This window comes from Mytilus trossulus, chromosome 2, assembly GCF_036588685.1.
Source record: "Mytilus trossulus isolate FHL-02 chromosome 2, PNRI_Mtr1.1.1.hap1, whole genome shotgun sequence".
Taxonomy (NCBI): Eukaryota; Metazoa; Mollusca; class Bivalvia; order Mytilida; family Mytilidae; genus Mytilus; species Mytilus trossulus.
In genome coordinates, this window is record NC_086374.1 from 67,031,672 (window position 1) to 67,048,365 (window position 16,694).

General features: G+C 31.1%; 1 protein-coding gene across 4 annotated transcripts in view; it reads left to right on the top strand.

The window, feature by feature from the left end:
• Positions 1 to 16,694, top strand: part of LOC134707842 (methionine--tRNA ligase, cytoplasmic-like) — a 44,847-nt gene that overhangs the window by 4,653 nt on the left and 23,500 nt on the right. For all 4 annotated transcript variants that reach the window (XM_063567929.1, XM_063567930.1, XM_063567931.1 and 1 more), the window contains exons 3-15: positions 1,681 to 1,759; positions 4,670 to 4,798; positions 5,272 to 5,347; positions 5,756 to 5,871; positions 6,190 to 6,321; positions 6,952 to 7,058; positions 7,462 to 7,578; positions 8,024 to 8,227; positions 9,004 to 9,093; positions 9,514 to 9,700; positions 10,572 to 10,742; positions 11,418 to 11,513; positions 12,521 to 12,638. In XM_063567929.1, the coding sequence (XP_063423999.1) occupies positions 1,681 to 1,759; positions 4,670 to 4,798; positions 5,272 to 5,347; positions 5,756 to 5,871; positions 6,190 to 6,321; positions 6,952 to 7,058; positions 7,462 to 7,578; positions 8,024 to 8,227; positions 9,004 to 9,093; positions 9,514 to 9,700; positions 10,572 to 10,742; positions 11,418 to 11,513; positions 12,521 to 12,638 (1,622 nt within the window). The remainder of the gene's footprint in view (positions 1 to 1,680; positions 1,760 to 4,669; positions 4,799 to 5,271; positions 5,348 to 5,755; positions 5,872 to 6,189; positions 6,322 to 6,951; positions 7,059 to 7,461; positions 7,579 to 8,023; positions 8,228 to 9,003; positions 9,094 to 9,513; positions 9,701 to 10,571; positions 10,743 to 11,417; positions 11,514 to 12,520; positions 12,639 to 16,694) is intronic.

The window sequence follows — 16,694 nt, forward strand, 5'->3', positions numbered from 1 at the left end:
AAATTTGCATACAAGTGTAAATACGTCTATTACTTTGAAATCTGAAGAACACTGTAGTATAGAAATGTGGAGATGTTGTATGATTGTCTATGAGACAACTATCTTCCATTCAAATGAAGCTGATGTAAACAATCATAGGCAACTGTACGGCCTTCAGCAACGAGAAAAAACAATGCTGTATAGTCAACTATTCATAGTTCGGACATTAAAGCTGGAATGTGTGACATATGATTGATCTAGTCTTTGCTGTACATTGTTACTAAGGTATTTTGAATTCTGTTTGGTTAATTTGAATATCAGTCATGTCAAACTTCCAGCATTGTTTAAAACAGGCGAACGAAACTCTGAAAGAATAAAGTGATCAAAATGTATTTTTACATTATAATACGCTCTTACACTATATTCTGGAAAGCATTTACAGTAATAGATGAAAGTATTGAAGTCGTGGACCATTTTGATATAACATCTACAGCTATCATCTGCAACTATAACACACACATTTACACAGTCACATGAACATGTCACTGACTATTTGTTACTTTTCCCAAAAGATCACTTCCATCTGTAGAGTCAAAAGTAAATCTCATTGGTTGAAGTAAAAATTACCAGAACAGAAAATTTAATATAGCGTTGTCAGGCTCTGGTAATAGAAATTTAAAATCGTAGAGATATTCATCAAAGTTCAAACAAAGTGGATGTAACCAATTAAAGGCAAACATATGACTTTCAAAAATGAGAAAAACATTTGATGCATAGTTAGCTATAAAAGGCCCAGACACTAGGTCTGTAGTCAAATCTGATTTACATTTATAGATATATATATATACACCTACAAAAAAGTTTCTTTTCAAGCGGTGTACAGAATTATATATTAAAAATTAAATACATAAAAAGAGTTTTGAAAGCAGCATTGTCAATGTTTTTTAATATATATACCTATATATATATTTGTTTAATTACGTCTGAGTCAGTGACAACCCTACAACAGATGTATCCATCGGATCGCCATCAATGATGGTGATACATGGCTGTGTACATAATGTATATACAACTCGTCTAAACATCAACCCAACAATGTTAGATCTGTAAATTTGCTGTCGCCGGGATTCGAACCCATGCTACTGTGATATCGTGACACCAAATCGCCTGCACTGCAGCCGTCCCGCTAGACCACACGACCACCTGGGCTCTCATTTAAAAGAGCTTTCGGTAGGCATGTGTTACCTTTCCACGTCAGTTTTAATCTAGCGGCGTACTACAGTACATGATATATAAGGCATGAAGATGTTATATTTACAGATCTAACATTGTTGGGTTGATGTTTAGACGAGTTGTATATTTGTTTAATTATACTTATCACTTTTTTTGGTCTTTTGGAAAATGTAGTTTGTGCTGTTTTTAGACCCTTTTACAACGAAATTTGTTTGACATGCACACATATAAAAATTGCGGTTTTTATCCAACGCAATCATAGGTTTGAACGTAGTTTTCAATTTAGACTCGTTTACCTATATATACATATATATATGTATTATTTCTTCACAATTGGTTCAGACTTGAAACAAGTTGGTGATAAATTTCAAATAAAACATATTAATTATATGAAATGGAATGTTTGCCATCAAATTAAATATTAATAAACTAATATTTGTTTATCAATGACTTGATTTTTGATTTTAGATATATTTCAAATAAAAAAGCAGAAGAAACTGATGCTGATGTAGATAAATGGTTAGAGTGGGAGAGTTCACAGCTACAGGTAGGTAGGCCACGATGAATTCTTTATGATTCAATCTTGACAAGGGAGGCAATCGGTATCAAATAGATATTTCAAACCCATAGGTCTAATACAAGCTGACAATGCCATGGCTAAAAAAAAAGAAAAATAACAAACAACAGTACAAAAAACACAACATAGAAAAGATAAAGACTGAGCAACATGAGTTCTATTAAAAACCAGAAGGGGTCTCATGTGTCCAGAAGGGTAAGCTGATCCTACTGCACATGTAGCACCTGTCATGTTGTTGCATAGTAAGTGTGTAACAGAAGTTACAGAACGATAGTAAAAACTGCTGAAGAAAAAAAGATGTGCAATTATAATACAAATGGGGCCCATTTTTAGGTAGAAATACACCTTATCGCTAATTCTGGCTGACCCAGCCGCTTGAACTTTTGACGTCAACAACAATCCCTTTTCCATTGTGGCGTCAGTTATTTTGTTTTATGACGTCAACATTGTACGGGAACCTGTGTGATAACAAGCAATGGCGGACAAATAGCGATAAGGTGTATGGGATTTGATTGCTTGTTGTTAGCATTAGATCAAGTGGCAAATTAAGAGTTTGATAACACTCTTATTAATAAATATCTTTGAAAAAAAAAATTCTGCAAAGTTCTTGCATACTAGTTCTGAAAAAAATAATATTTTGACTTTAATTTTATTCCAGTATCTCCTTCCAAAAAAATCATATTCTGATTGTTACAAATTACTAGTACTCATTTATATTCTGATTCAAGAGAAAACCAGGTTGATGGAAAGATGTTTCATAATTTTATTCATATCACTGTATTATTTGCAATCTAAAGTAATTTATAAAAAATCAAATTGTCTTGGGCAAAAATGTGCCTTTACGCTCCTAGGTTCTTTCTAAAAAAAAAATTATCCTGATGAAGCCTATCTATAGGTGAAACATGTCGACTAAATAAACAGATACTTTGCAGTTAAAACTTGACTGTTTTGTGGATAGTTGTCTCATTGGCAATCATACCACGTCTTCTTTTTAGCTCACCTGACCTGAAAGGTCAAGTGAGCTTTTCTCATCACTTGGCGTCCGTCGTCCTGCGTCCGTCGTCCTGCGTCCGTCGTCCTGCGTCCGTCGTCCGTCGTCCGTCGTCCATCGTCCGTAAACTTATACAAAAATCTTCTTCTCTGAAACTACTAGGCCAAATTTAACCAAACTTGGCCACAATCATCCTTGGGGTATCTAGTTTTAAAAATGTGTCCGGTGACCTGGCCATCCAACCAAGATGGCCGCCATGGCTAAAAATAGAACACAGGGGTAAAATGTATATTTTGGCTTATATCTTTGAAACCAAAACATTTAGAGCAAATCTGACAGGGGTAAAATTGTTGATCAGGTCAAGATCTATCTGCCCTGAAATTTTCAGACGAATGGGACAACTTGTTGTTGGGTTGCTGCCCCTGAATTGGTTATTTTAAGGAAATTTTGCAGTTTTTGGCTATTATCTTGAATACTATTATAGATAGAGATAAACTGTAAACAGCAATAATGTTCAGCAAAGTAAGACCTACAAATAAGTCAACATGACCAAAATTGTCAGTCAACCCCTTAAGGAGTTATTGCCCTTTATAGTCAATTTTTAACAACTTTTTGTCATTTTTTGTAACTTGTACAAAAATCTTCTTCTCTGAAACTACATTGCCAAATTTAACCAAACTTGGCCACAATTATTATTGTGGTATATAGTTTAAAAAATGTGTCCTATGACCCCGCCTACCAAACAAAATGGCCGACATGGCTAAAATTAGAACATAGTGGTAAAATGCAGTTTTTGAATTATATCTTTGAAACTAAGACATTTAGGGCAAATCTTTCAAGATTTAAATGTCCATCGGAATAAGATCCTTCCCCTCACAAATTTTCAGATGAATCCGACAACTCGTTGTTGGGTTGCTGCCCTAAAATTGTTAATTTTAAGGAAATTTTGCAGTTTTTGGTTATTATCTTGAATACTATTATAGATAGAGATAAACTGTAAACAGCAATACTGTTCAGCAAAGTAAGATCTACAAATAAGTCAACATGATCAAAATTATTAGAGGACCCCTTTAGGAGTTATTGCCCTTTATAGTCAATGATTGGACTACTTTTCGTCATTTTTGTAACTTGTACAAAAATCTTCTTTTCTGAAACTTGGCCACAATCATTACTAGGGTATCTATTTAAAAAAAAGTGTCTAATGACCCCACCTACCAACCAAGATGACCGACATCAGTAAATACAGTAACAGGTGAGCGACACAGGCTCTTGAGAGCCTCTAGTTTATATGTTGTTGTCTTTATTGTCACCATATTCATTTGTTCAGGATGACTGTGAATACCTAGCGGTATCCACTCATTTTTTACCCTACAACACAAACACCACTTCAAGTGTTGATTCAATTATATTTTTATGCCCCACCTATGATAGTAGAGGGGCATTATGTTTTCTGGTCTGTGCATCCATCTGTTTGTCTGTCCCACTTCAGGTTAAAGTTTTTGGTCAAGGTAGTTTTTGTTGAAGTTAAAGTCCAATCAATTTGAAACTTAGAAAACATGTTCCTCATGATATGATCGTTTTAATTTTAAGCCAAATTAAATTTTTGACCCCAATTTCAAGGTCCACTGAACATAGAAAATGAAATTGCGAGTTTCAGGTTAGAGTTTTTAATCAAGGTAGTTTTTGATGAAGTTGAAGTCCAATCAACTTGAAACATAGTACACATGTTCCCTATGGTATGAACTTTCTAATTTTAATGCCTAATTATATGTTTTACTCATTTTCACGGTCCATTGAACATGGAAAATGATTCTGGGAGTGGGGCAACTGTGTACTTTATACACATTCTTGTTATAATTTGTTTTAAAAAACTTTGTATTTTGTTGTAGCCTGTTTTATATCCTTACCTTGTTAGTGTTATTGGCTCAGGGAAACCAGAGACTGGATTACTAATACATATACAAACTTTACTGAAATCATTGAATGGAGATTTAAAAGGCAAGAAATTTCTGTCAGAGGTAAGTACTTAGGAAAGTTATTTATTGGTAAACAAAATATCATAGATTTGTTTTGCGAGTTGTCTTGTATGACTGAATTTCACCAGTAGTGATTTGTATAAGGAATCTATTGCACACAGTATTCTTTTTGCTGCACCATTAACAGTAGACGTGACATCATGATCTTGAACCCTCTATGAAATTAACTACCCCCCTATTGATCCATAGGGGGTCAACACCTGACAGCCTTCAACCAATTACAACTCAATAGTTTCCCTGTGGTGCGATAATGCAATTGAACTAAAAGATCATGCACAGTAACATTTTATTTATTTAAGGTGCATGATATATGCAAAAAAGACAGTTTTTAAAATTGTATTTAAGTTATTTATCCACTATATAAAGTTTTATTTTAGATTATATTTTGAGTTTTGTGTTTTAGTTTTCATATTGTACACACAAACTGTTTATAATGAATATTGTATGTGTTACAGGTTGGTCTATCAGCTGCTGATTTTGTGTTGTGGGGTTCACTCTACCCACTTCTTGCTGGGAAATTTGTGTTAAAAGGTATGAGTTACTTCCCTTAGACTGTTGATTTATCCTTGATTGTACTATCTTGATTAAAATGAAATCAATTTTTCTGAAATATTGTCTTTAAGAAGGAGAATAAAATTGAGAATGGAAATGGGGAATGTGTCAAAGAGACAACAACCCGACCATAGAAAAAAACACAACAGCAGAAGGTCACATGATTGCATGATTTGGGGTCGAAATTGATCATACAATCAAAAATAATTTAGAAGTTCTCAGAATTGAAGAATTAAAAGTTATATCTGCATGTATAAATAAACGATGCACTTGGTTTGAAAAAAATCTTTTTGTTGGTTTTACAGACACAATATTGTAGTGAATAGTTAAAATTGCAAAATTTATATTTGCATAAATTAAGGAATAATCAAGAGAGCATTTTTTCAGGTTGGGAAGGCTTATACCCTAAGATAAAAGGTTGGTTTACTGCAATGTGTGATTTGCCATCTTGCCAGAAAGCTGTCACATTGGTGATAACAAATGGGGATACAGCTTCATTGAAGGTAATATATTAAAGTTAAAATATGCACATTTGAATAAAAGTTATATTTAGCACATTTGAAAAATGTTATAAATAGATATAAGAAGATGTTATATGAGTGTCAAGGAGACAATTCTCCATTCAAGTCATGATTTTTAAAAGTGAACAGCACATTTGAATTTAAAAAAAAAATTGTTTAAAGAAGCATTACTGTTATTTTCTACTCGTTTTAAATATGGAAAGGACAGAATTTATTTTTTATAAAGAGGGTCAGATAAAAAATGAACAACTCAATTGTTACTTAAAACTATTAGTGAAGCAATCCAGTTTTGTTTTTCAGGAATCATTATTGTCACAACCTGCACCATTACCTCTTCCTCATCTGAAAAATATTGAAAAACTAGAAAAAGTGAAAGTAGATGATAAAGTGAAAGTGAAAGTAGAAAAAGCAGCTGAACCAGAAGAAATACAGGTACCAATTATTATCAGTCTTCCCGGCACATGTGAAATATTGATTAGCTTTGTTAAATTCAATGTGGCCACATCTAAATACTGTAAATTCAGAAATTATTGCGTGCATTTATTATTGCGATTTTGTCATTTCATACTTGAATGCGATTTTAATTTTTATGATTTTGAGAAAAGTCATGCTTTATTCAGTTAAAATATTACAAAATGCGAGTTTTAATTATTGCGTTTACAACTCAGTTGCATTATTCGCAATAATAAAAACCTCGCAATAATTTCTGAATTTACAGTATATCATAGCTGGCCTTAGCTTTATAAATTTAGATAAGACAACCCTGATTTTTTTTAATTTCACCTCACATTAATTAGATTGAGGTGTATATAGCTACCAACACTTCCTGTCACTTTATGAAGCGTAAATTCCAGTCACTTATACAGTTGATGCCAAACAAATATGTCTATTTATGCATCAAATAACTGTTTTATTTTAGTTGTTTCTTGCAAAATTAATTTGATGTCTTTTAAACAATGCAAAATTAAAATATTTAAAGTGGTATATTTATTATCAGCCATTGAAATAATTTGAAGAAAAAAAATATTTTTACATTTTTTGCTTTTGAATTTTTTTTTATAGGTTATCTCACAAAAAGCTGTAACAAAAGAGGAATTGTCAGCAGCTGTTGATGCATGGAATTCTGGGAAGAGTAAATGTCCAAAACCACTCAAGCGTAAACATCCAATGTAAGAACATGTGAAGCATGCTATGTTTACAAAATATATGTTGACTGTTTGAAAATTAAAAGTGAAAAAATATTTTTGATTACAACTAGAATGGATATATTGATAATTTTTTAAAGCATTTTGATAAAAAAAATACCAGCAAACTGATGATTAGTTTTAAAATTGCAATTAGGTATACACTTTCTTTTCCATGCTAAAAGCTTTGACTTTGAGATGTTGTCATGTACATGTAAACATTTATTGTCATGAATTTACAGACCATATATCCCTTCTTTTACATCACATTTTTTTTCATGGCTGAATAAAATGAAATGAAATGAAAATATCACTTGTGAAATTTCACAGTTAATGTGTATAAATGTTATTGTTTGATTGATATTAACTATGGAATCTTTATTTACAGATTGCCAAAGGAGGGTGAAAGAAACATACTAATTACTAGTGCACTGCCATATGTAAACAATGTGCCACATCTGGGTAATATTATTGGTTGTGTACTCAGTGCTGATGTCTTCTCTAGGTATGTAAACTGTTGATATAGAATATTTTGTTCTATAGCAATATACATCTTTCACATATAAATGGTCCTTATGGTCAAATAATGTACATCATGTTGGGTTTATATGAATATGGCAGAAATCCAAGAAAAATTATGAATAATAGACTCAACTCAAACAGATTTTTTTTTGTTCTCCAAAAATTTGCTATCTAAATTTTATCACTTTTAGTATTTAGCTATATTTTGTCTCCAAATGACTTTCAATCTGCTCAGAACAATCTCATGACCTCAAGCTACAATTATTTTTTAATTTAGACTTCAAACTTTTAAGATTGATCTACGCAAGGGCAGACAAATTTGCATAAAAGTGTAAATACATCTGATTGCATCATAGGTAATAATAAAAATTTCTACCCTTCTAATAATGTGACTGATTATTATACTGTATGATTTCCTCCTGTTATAGATATTGTAGACTGAGAGGATACAACTGTTTATATGTCTGTGGTACAGATGAATATGGGACTGCTACAGAAACTAAAGCCATCGAGGAAAAGCTGACACCACAACAGATCTGTGATAAATATAACAAGCTACATACAGAAATCTATGATTGGTTCAATATTGATTGTGACTTTTTTGGCAGGACGACAACCAAAGAACAGACAAGGTAACATTGATGTGACATTTCATTTGTAATTAAACATTTTTTAGGTCCAAATAGAGGCTCAGATATGTTTCAGATCTATCTTGAGGATAGAATATCATAAAAATAGAAGTTCATTCTAGCACTTGGAACAAGGTAACATTGATCTGATGTTTCATAATTAAAGAATTATCCATCTAACAACCCCAAATAGAAGCAAACTTTTGAATAAGTTCTAACTCACATCTCTCAACATTATAAATATAGAAGCGCTTTAATCGTCCTATTTGATGCATGCTTATTTAAGTGACACATGGCAAAACGAACCTTTAAGAATCAAAAACTTTTGCTGTACATACTTTTACATAATAAAATGAAAATTAACACTTTATACGGACAATCCACGTTTATGGATTCAGGAATGCTCAAAACCAAATATTTTTAAAGCAACAGGTGTATAAGAACTAATTCAGTTTAAATTTGTTATCTTTCTAAGTTATACAAAAAGATAAACCAAAATATCCAAATTTTTCTACAGTATAAACTTTTGAATAAAGACTTATAATTTTGATGACAAATGACTGATTCTGAGAAGCCATAGAGAAATGTTGGAGATTTTTAAACCAATAAAACTTAAAAAAAAAAAAAAAAAAAACCCAAACCCAAAACTATCAAGTCTATATACTTTTAAAATCTGTGATAAAACAACAATACTGGTCTGCTAAATATTGTGTAATGAAGTTGCTTTGTAAGTTTTTTATTGAAACAATTATTGATAAAACAGTACCTTTTTGTTTCAGTATAGCACAAGATATATTTTGGAAGTTATACAATCAAGGATTTATATTGAAAGACAGCATTGATCAACTTCATTGTACAGCTTGTGATAGGTAGGTTACTGTGGATTAATCATTATTTGTGAGATACCCATTTTCATGCATTTCAAGGATAAAGGTGAACCATGATTGTTCAACTTATTACAAATTTTCTATAGGATTGAGTTCAGACTTTGGTAAAACCATTTAAATCAAATATTTGCAAAAGTACAAACACACTATTAATTTTTTTTAAATTAAGATAAAAAATAACTTTTTTGTAAGTTTTCAAATGTATTTCTGATCTAAAAGCTTTCACACCAAATACAGAAGAAAATATTGTTCAAGATGTTTCATATTTGTACACAATTCTGCCTTTCATTATGAATTAAAAGCTTGTCACGATTTATATAAAAAAAACTATTGATGAAGATGCTTTATATTTGTATGTTATCTCGAGCAGATTTACCTTTGTTTGTTATTGCTGTGTTTTAGGTTTTTAGCTGACAGATTTGTAGAAGGCACATGTCCACTTTGTACATATGAAGATGCCCGTGGAGACCAGTGTGACAAATGTGGAAAATTAATTAACGCCGTAGATCTACGCAACCCTAAGTGTAAATTATGCAAAGCTACACCTGTCATCAAAAGTACACAACATTTATTCTTAGATTTACCTAAGGTATATATCTCAGTCATCAAAAGTGCACAACATTTATTCTTAGATTTACCTAAGATATATCTCAGTCATCAAAAGTACACATCATTTATTCTTAGATTTACCCAAAGTAAAATTATCTCAGTCATGAAAAGTGCACATCATTTATTCTTAGATTTACCAAAGGTAAAATTATCTCAGTCATGAAAAGTACACAACATTTATTCTCAATAAAACTGTCTCAGTCGTCAAAAAGTCCACAACATTAATTCTTAGATGTGCAAAAGGTAAAGCTACATCAGTTATTAATCTACATACTGTAAACCAAACTTATAACATTAATTCTTAGATGTGCACAAGGTAAAGCCACATCAGTTATTAATCTACATACTGTAAACCAAACTTATATTTCAGAGATGCTATATTTTTGCTATGCCTTTTCTAGCTAACTTCAAAGGAATTTATTTTTAAGATAGTCTTATTTTTTGAGGAATTTATGTTAGGACATCTGTGTCTTACTAATTCCTGACGATTTGCATTCACTTTATTTTTCTTCTCGCTCAAGTAGTGAATAAAAAAGAAATTGCTTGTGAAGAAAAGTTAGTTTACGTTATTCAAAATTCATTTGAAAGTTACTAGATAAACGAGTCATTTTTAATTTGGCTTTTAGCAGAAACATAAAACAAAGGTTATTGATGTTCATATTTCATTGATATCATTATACTGTATATATTTTTCAAAGAAAGAAATATAGAATAAAGAACATTTTGGTTTTGCCACTGACCTTATCAAGGTTTGAAAAATGGTGGGCACAATGTAAACCTAATTTTGCAACTTCCCATAATTTATTGATACAATAGATGATTTATTGCTATTAATCATGTTTTTGTTATAGATTGAACCACAGCTACAGAAACATCTAGACAAAGTATTTAAATCAGGCACATGGACGAACAATGCCAAAGTGATAACTAGCTCCTGGATACGAGATGGACTGAAGCCTAGATGTATCAGTAGAGATCTAAAATGGGGAACACAAGTACCATTGTCAGGGTACACTGATAAGGTAAATACCCCCCACACACACACACCCTTAAAGCATTCATGTGATCATCTATTTGTCACTGTGCTATTTTATCAGTTATATTAGACAATTTGTATACTACTGGAGCTATGGGACTTTGTCCACTATTGTTGAGTTTTATACCCATGGTTTCTCCTACGAGTCAACTTTAGGGCAGAATAATGTCTCAAAGAAAATTTTACATTGACCTTGTTATAGTACAGTTACTTCAGGGGGATCACTTTTGTACTTAATTAATATTGTGACACATCTATCTTTCATCAACCACCTGTCTGCCAAATATTTGTAATGAAATATCATTTGTGAACAATAGTCTACAGTCCATCATGTTTTTTTTAATGTACTTTGAAAAATTAAGAAAAGCTTTTAATAAGTTAAAATTTTACCTTTATTTGTTCTTTAACAAGTGTTTTATATATGAAGATTCCTCCTTTTACATTTATATGTCCTTTTTCACAGTTGCTGTATGTACTGTGGAATCATTTATTTTCGTGGGTACCAATTTTCATGGATTACGGAAAACTTGCATGTTCGTGGATATCTAATTTCGTGGTTCATCTGTAGCCACGAAAGCCACGAAAATTGGTACCCAACGAATAATAATGAATCCACAGAATTAAGAAGACCTATATTTACACTTGATCGTCCTTTTGACAGGTGTTCTATGTATGGTTTGATGCACCCATTGGATATATTTCAATAACAGCCAATTACACAGAGCATTGGGAGCAATGGTGGAAGAATCCTGACAAGGTAGTTCATTAGTTTAGGAACATGGAATTTGTCTTTATGAGCTACATGTGAAGCAGGAAATGGAACTACTGTGGATTTGTATATTTTCATGAATTGTAGTTTTGTGGAGATTTTATTTCATTATTTTGCCAAAATCTGCATACAACATATAAAAAAAGTTTACTTTGTTGAACAATTAAATTCATGAATTCCCTATACTGACAAGATCCACTAAACTGTGTATTCCACCAATAATAGTGAATCCAAAGTTCCTCAGTAGTTTGCCTGGGAAACAGTAATTATCAGTTTATTAAAAATACATTAACCTGGGTAAAGCAAAGCCTTGTCTTTTATTAACAAATTTTCACTACAGAAAAATGTTTTATTTAGATTTAAATGAAAGATCTTTATAAAAATGATCATGGGTGTGTTCTAACTGTTTACAGATTGAATTTAAATATTGTTCCAGTTCGTTAACAAACCTATTAACCTGACTTAAAATATCATAACAAAAATGTCTTCCTATTATTCAGCTTCCTGTATATCAACTGATAATTGGTAACATATGATTTTTGTTCTGATTGACTTTCTTCTAACATAATTATATCTATTTGTCATAGACAATTTCACTAGAATTATGGTTTTCCTGTTCATTTTCTACCTTTATAGATTTTGAACTGATGTTTAGTAACAACATGAAGATCACACATTAGTTTAGTTCTGGTTGACCTACTTTTGACCAAATTATGCACAGAATTAATAATGATGTCAGAAAATTCATTTGTGAGCAAGCAAAACCAGAAGGACCAAATAGGATGTCCAAAACCATTTAAGATTAGATATTGTGAGGGTATATCAACCATTTAAGAAAAAAAAGTACAATAACAATTTTTGAAATTGAAGCTTAGCTTATTTATAATTTTAGTATGAAATTTTTTCTGTTTTGTGATTGTCAATGACTTCAGTTATTGAATATGCATATTGAATTCTGAGTTAACTGTATCTTATATGTTATTCTTGGTTTTCAGGTTGATATGTATAATTTCCTTGGTAAAGACAACGTTCCATTCCATTCCGTTATATTCCCATGTACAATGCTAGGAGCTAATGATAACTACACAGTTGTCAAACACATGATAGCAACAGGTAATTACACATGAAGAATAATTCATGGACTCATACCACATCTTCTTTATATTTATAAATAACATTTTCTCTCATAGGGCAATAATATCTAGACAACTACGACCAAATGTAAATATTAATATATAATGAAATGATTTTAGCAATCTCAAATAGACCCCTCACCTAATATACCTAGCCTGGCTTTGCTTGGCTGTTATAACCTACTTTACATATAAGTGCATCCTAATTCCAAAAGTTTTGAAGGCCTTGGTCAATAATCTTTAACCCAATGAATTATAAATATACAAAATCTGACAAGAGCAGAAAAGTTCAGAAGGTCAAGATTTATATATATCTTGTTGTTCAATTGACCAAATTGTTGGAAAATTATTGTTTACAGATGGCCTTCAAATGTGTCAAATCTTTAGGCGATAGATAATTATATTTCCTCTATAACAAGATGTAAAATTAACAGATTATGATTTTTTTTCCCTCAAACATTTGAATTACAAGAATAAATTCAAAAGAAAAATTAACAGATTAGATTTTGAAAACAGTTTGTAACATATGAAGGATATATAAGATAAAGGCAAAAGAAAAATGACCAATTAAAGTGTCCTAAAAGTGATAAATATCCCCTGGAATGTGACAATTGATTGAATAGGTATTGACATTCTGAAATTTGGGCAGTGATCTGTATCTATAGGGATTTGATGTTGGTCTTTGGATGATCTGTGAATTTGAAAGTCTCCCAGTTAGTAAATGCTAATAACTTGGAGAGTAACATTTAAATGCCAGTCTGCCTAAGAATCAGGCAGTGGTGAAAACATGACCAAAAAACCCCACCCAATTTGACATTGATTTCAGTTCATAATATGTAGTTATGCACAAAAATAACATTCATTCCCATTTTCTTTTCTGGTAATAGAAGATACAATTTGGTTGAAATGCACTAGAAATTAACAAATAAGAGGAGATAACTCTGTGATTTGCTATCTTTCTAACCAATTTTCTAACCAAGTTATTTGATATTACCAGACACACACAAACGAAAGACTAATACTTTTTAACTCAGGATGATGGTAAGTATTAAATAGCATGATTAGCTCAGTGGGTTTTTTCTAATCATGTTTTAATTTTTACCTAAAATGCCTGATTCTTACAAAGACTGGCACTTAAATGATATGAATAAATTTGTCTAGAATGACGATTATTACCAGCATGAATCAATCTGTAAATGGATTTCATGTTGATCTTTTTTTTTTCTTTTTTTTTCTTATGTAACAATATCTTTATTGCTTACATGTTGATCTTAAGATAATTATTTGTAAATTAGAAACTTTCCTATGTAAAAAATTGCTATGCTAGTCTATTTCTATGTGACATCATTATTTCATCTTGAACACAAAGCCATGTTCTGATTAACACAAAATATGTTTGACCCATAAACACAAACTTACTGTTAACATTCTCACTTTTTTCATGTTTATCATGCTTACATGAAATGATATGATATATTGTTATTTAAACATCATAAATTTACCCTGCTTTTAGTTTTTAAACTAATTTAATATGGAAATATTCATAATGTATGGGGAGGAAACAGGAATAGCCAAATATTCCAAAGACATTTTCGTACCCTTCGACTTATAAAAGTACTGTATGTGTCCTATTTGAATCTAAATAAATCCTTCATGTATTGAAGGCTCTATGCCCATTTTAACATGGGTAGGCATTATACTTTACAACATTTTACACCTTGCTAACACTCAGTATAAAATATCAACAAATACTATGCTTACCCATGTTAAAATGTGAATAGAGCATGACATGAAGAAATTAGTTCTTCAATATAAACTTAGAGAGTTACATTTAATCCTATCCTATGAATAAATAAAAGTAAAGGTACCAATTTTCTTGCACCAGATGCGCATTTCGACAACACATGTCTCTTCAGTGATGCTCGTGGTCAAAATATTTGAAATCCAAAGCTTATATAAAAGATGAAGAGCTTTAATCCAAAAGGTCCAAAAAGTATAGCCAAATCCGTGAAAGGAATCAGAGCTTTGCATGAGGGAGATACATTCCTTAATTTATAATAATTTCTAATATTTTGTAACAGCAAATCTTAATAACACAAAAAATATGTATTTTCATGCCAGTACCGAAGTACTGGCTACTGGGCTGGTGATACCATCAGAGACTAATAGTCCACCAGCAGAGGCATCGAACCAGTGGTAGTAATAAAATTAACGGTACCAATTTTCTTGCACCAGATGCGCATTTCAACAACACATGTCTCTTCAGTGATGCTCGTGGCCAAAATATTTGAAATCCAAAGCTTATATAAAAGATGAGTTAGCTTTAATCCAAAAGGTCCAAAAAGTATAGCCAAATCTGTGAAAGCAATCAGAGCTTTGCATGAGGGAGACACATTCTTAATAAAGTTGCCTTAAATGACATTTTTTACCACCAGGATCCTTTACATAAGGTCAATTTCTATCCCATTCAGCTGAAATCCTAATGATTTGGAGAGAAAGATTTAAGAAAGATTTAATTAACATTGTCATTTACCTTAAAAGACAATTTTTACCTGGTCCAGGAGAAAAAGATCTATAGATGAACTTGATTTTGATCTTTAGATAATTTGTAAATTAGAAACTCACATTTAGTAAATGTGAATAACTTTGAGAGTAACATTTAAATGATAAACAAATTATCTGTGAATAATGCTTTTTGCCAATTTTCTGAATTTTGGGTTTTAATTTGAAAATCATTACAGATAGAGATAAACTTCAAATGGCAGAAATGATAAGCAAATAGTCTCTATGGCTGAAATTGTCAGTCACCTACTTATAAATTATTATAAGTGTTAGGTTAAAAGTATTGAAGATGGAGAAAAACTGTAAAAGCAAATATTTTGGTTGATTTGTATCCGTATTTGTTATTTGTTTCTCTTCTTGTTTCAATACAATAAGTGCAAGGACACTTGGTGATATGTCAGGTTTTTACTGTTGTTTAAAGATACCATTCAAATGTGTAAAATCTTATGGCGTTTGATAATTGAATTCCTTTTCAAACTAGATATAGATTAAACTGATAAGGTTATTATCATATGAAGGATAGAATAGAGACAAACGTAGATCACCTATTAGAGTGTCTGTGAAGTGTTAAATATTCCATGAAATGTGACAATTGATTTGATATTGACCTTCAAAATTTTTGCAATGATCTGTAAAAGATTATTGATGATTGATCTTTGAATAATTTGTAATGCAGAAAATTTCCTTTTTAATAAATGCTAATAACTTAAGACAGTAATTGTATATCAAATAGGCTTTTTTTTTATATAAATTTATTGTATATGACTAAACTCTGAAGGTTAAAAATAAGTACTTGATCTGTTGGCAAATGACCTTGCTAAAACAGCAATGACTTTTTCATCTGATCTTGATATTTAACATGTTTAATGAAGTAGAAAGATTTGATTAGCAATCTTAATATATGACTGTTTTAATGTATATGTCAGCGGCAATAGGTGAAATTAGGCATTTATAAGCTAAAATCCTAGGCAATAAGCTAACGCCTAGGCAGTAAGTCTTATGTCTAAATGATATTTGGCATAAGTCTTAAACCCTAGGATTTAAACTAAACAAATGTGTGGAGACATTAAGCTTATTGCATAAAATATAAATGTGAGCAAATCAAAACATTTATTTATTTAATTTTTTTTTACATGTGTTACATAATACACAACTACTGTAAATTCAGAAATTATTGCGTGCACTTATTATTGCGATTTTGTCATTTTAAACTTGAATGCGATTTTAATTTTTACGATTTTGAGAAAAGTCATGCTTAATTCAGTTAACATATTACAAAATGTGAGTTTTAATTATTGCGTTTACAACTCTGTCGCATTATTCGCTATAATAAAAACTTGCAATAATCTCTGAATTCACAGTACTTTTACATAAGAACGAACTATAAAAATCAGTTGAAAAAGGCTGAACTCATCAGATGGACAAAAATACATGTGGACAAGGCTATACATCCCGACACAAAAAGACACAATGA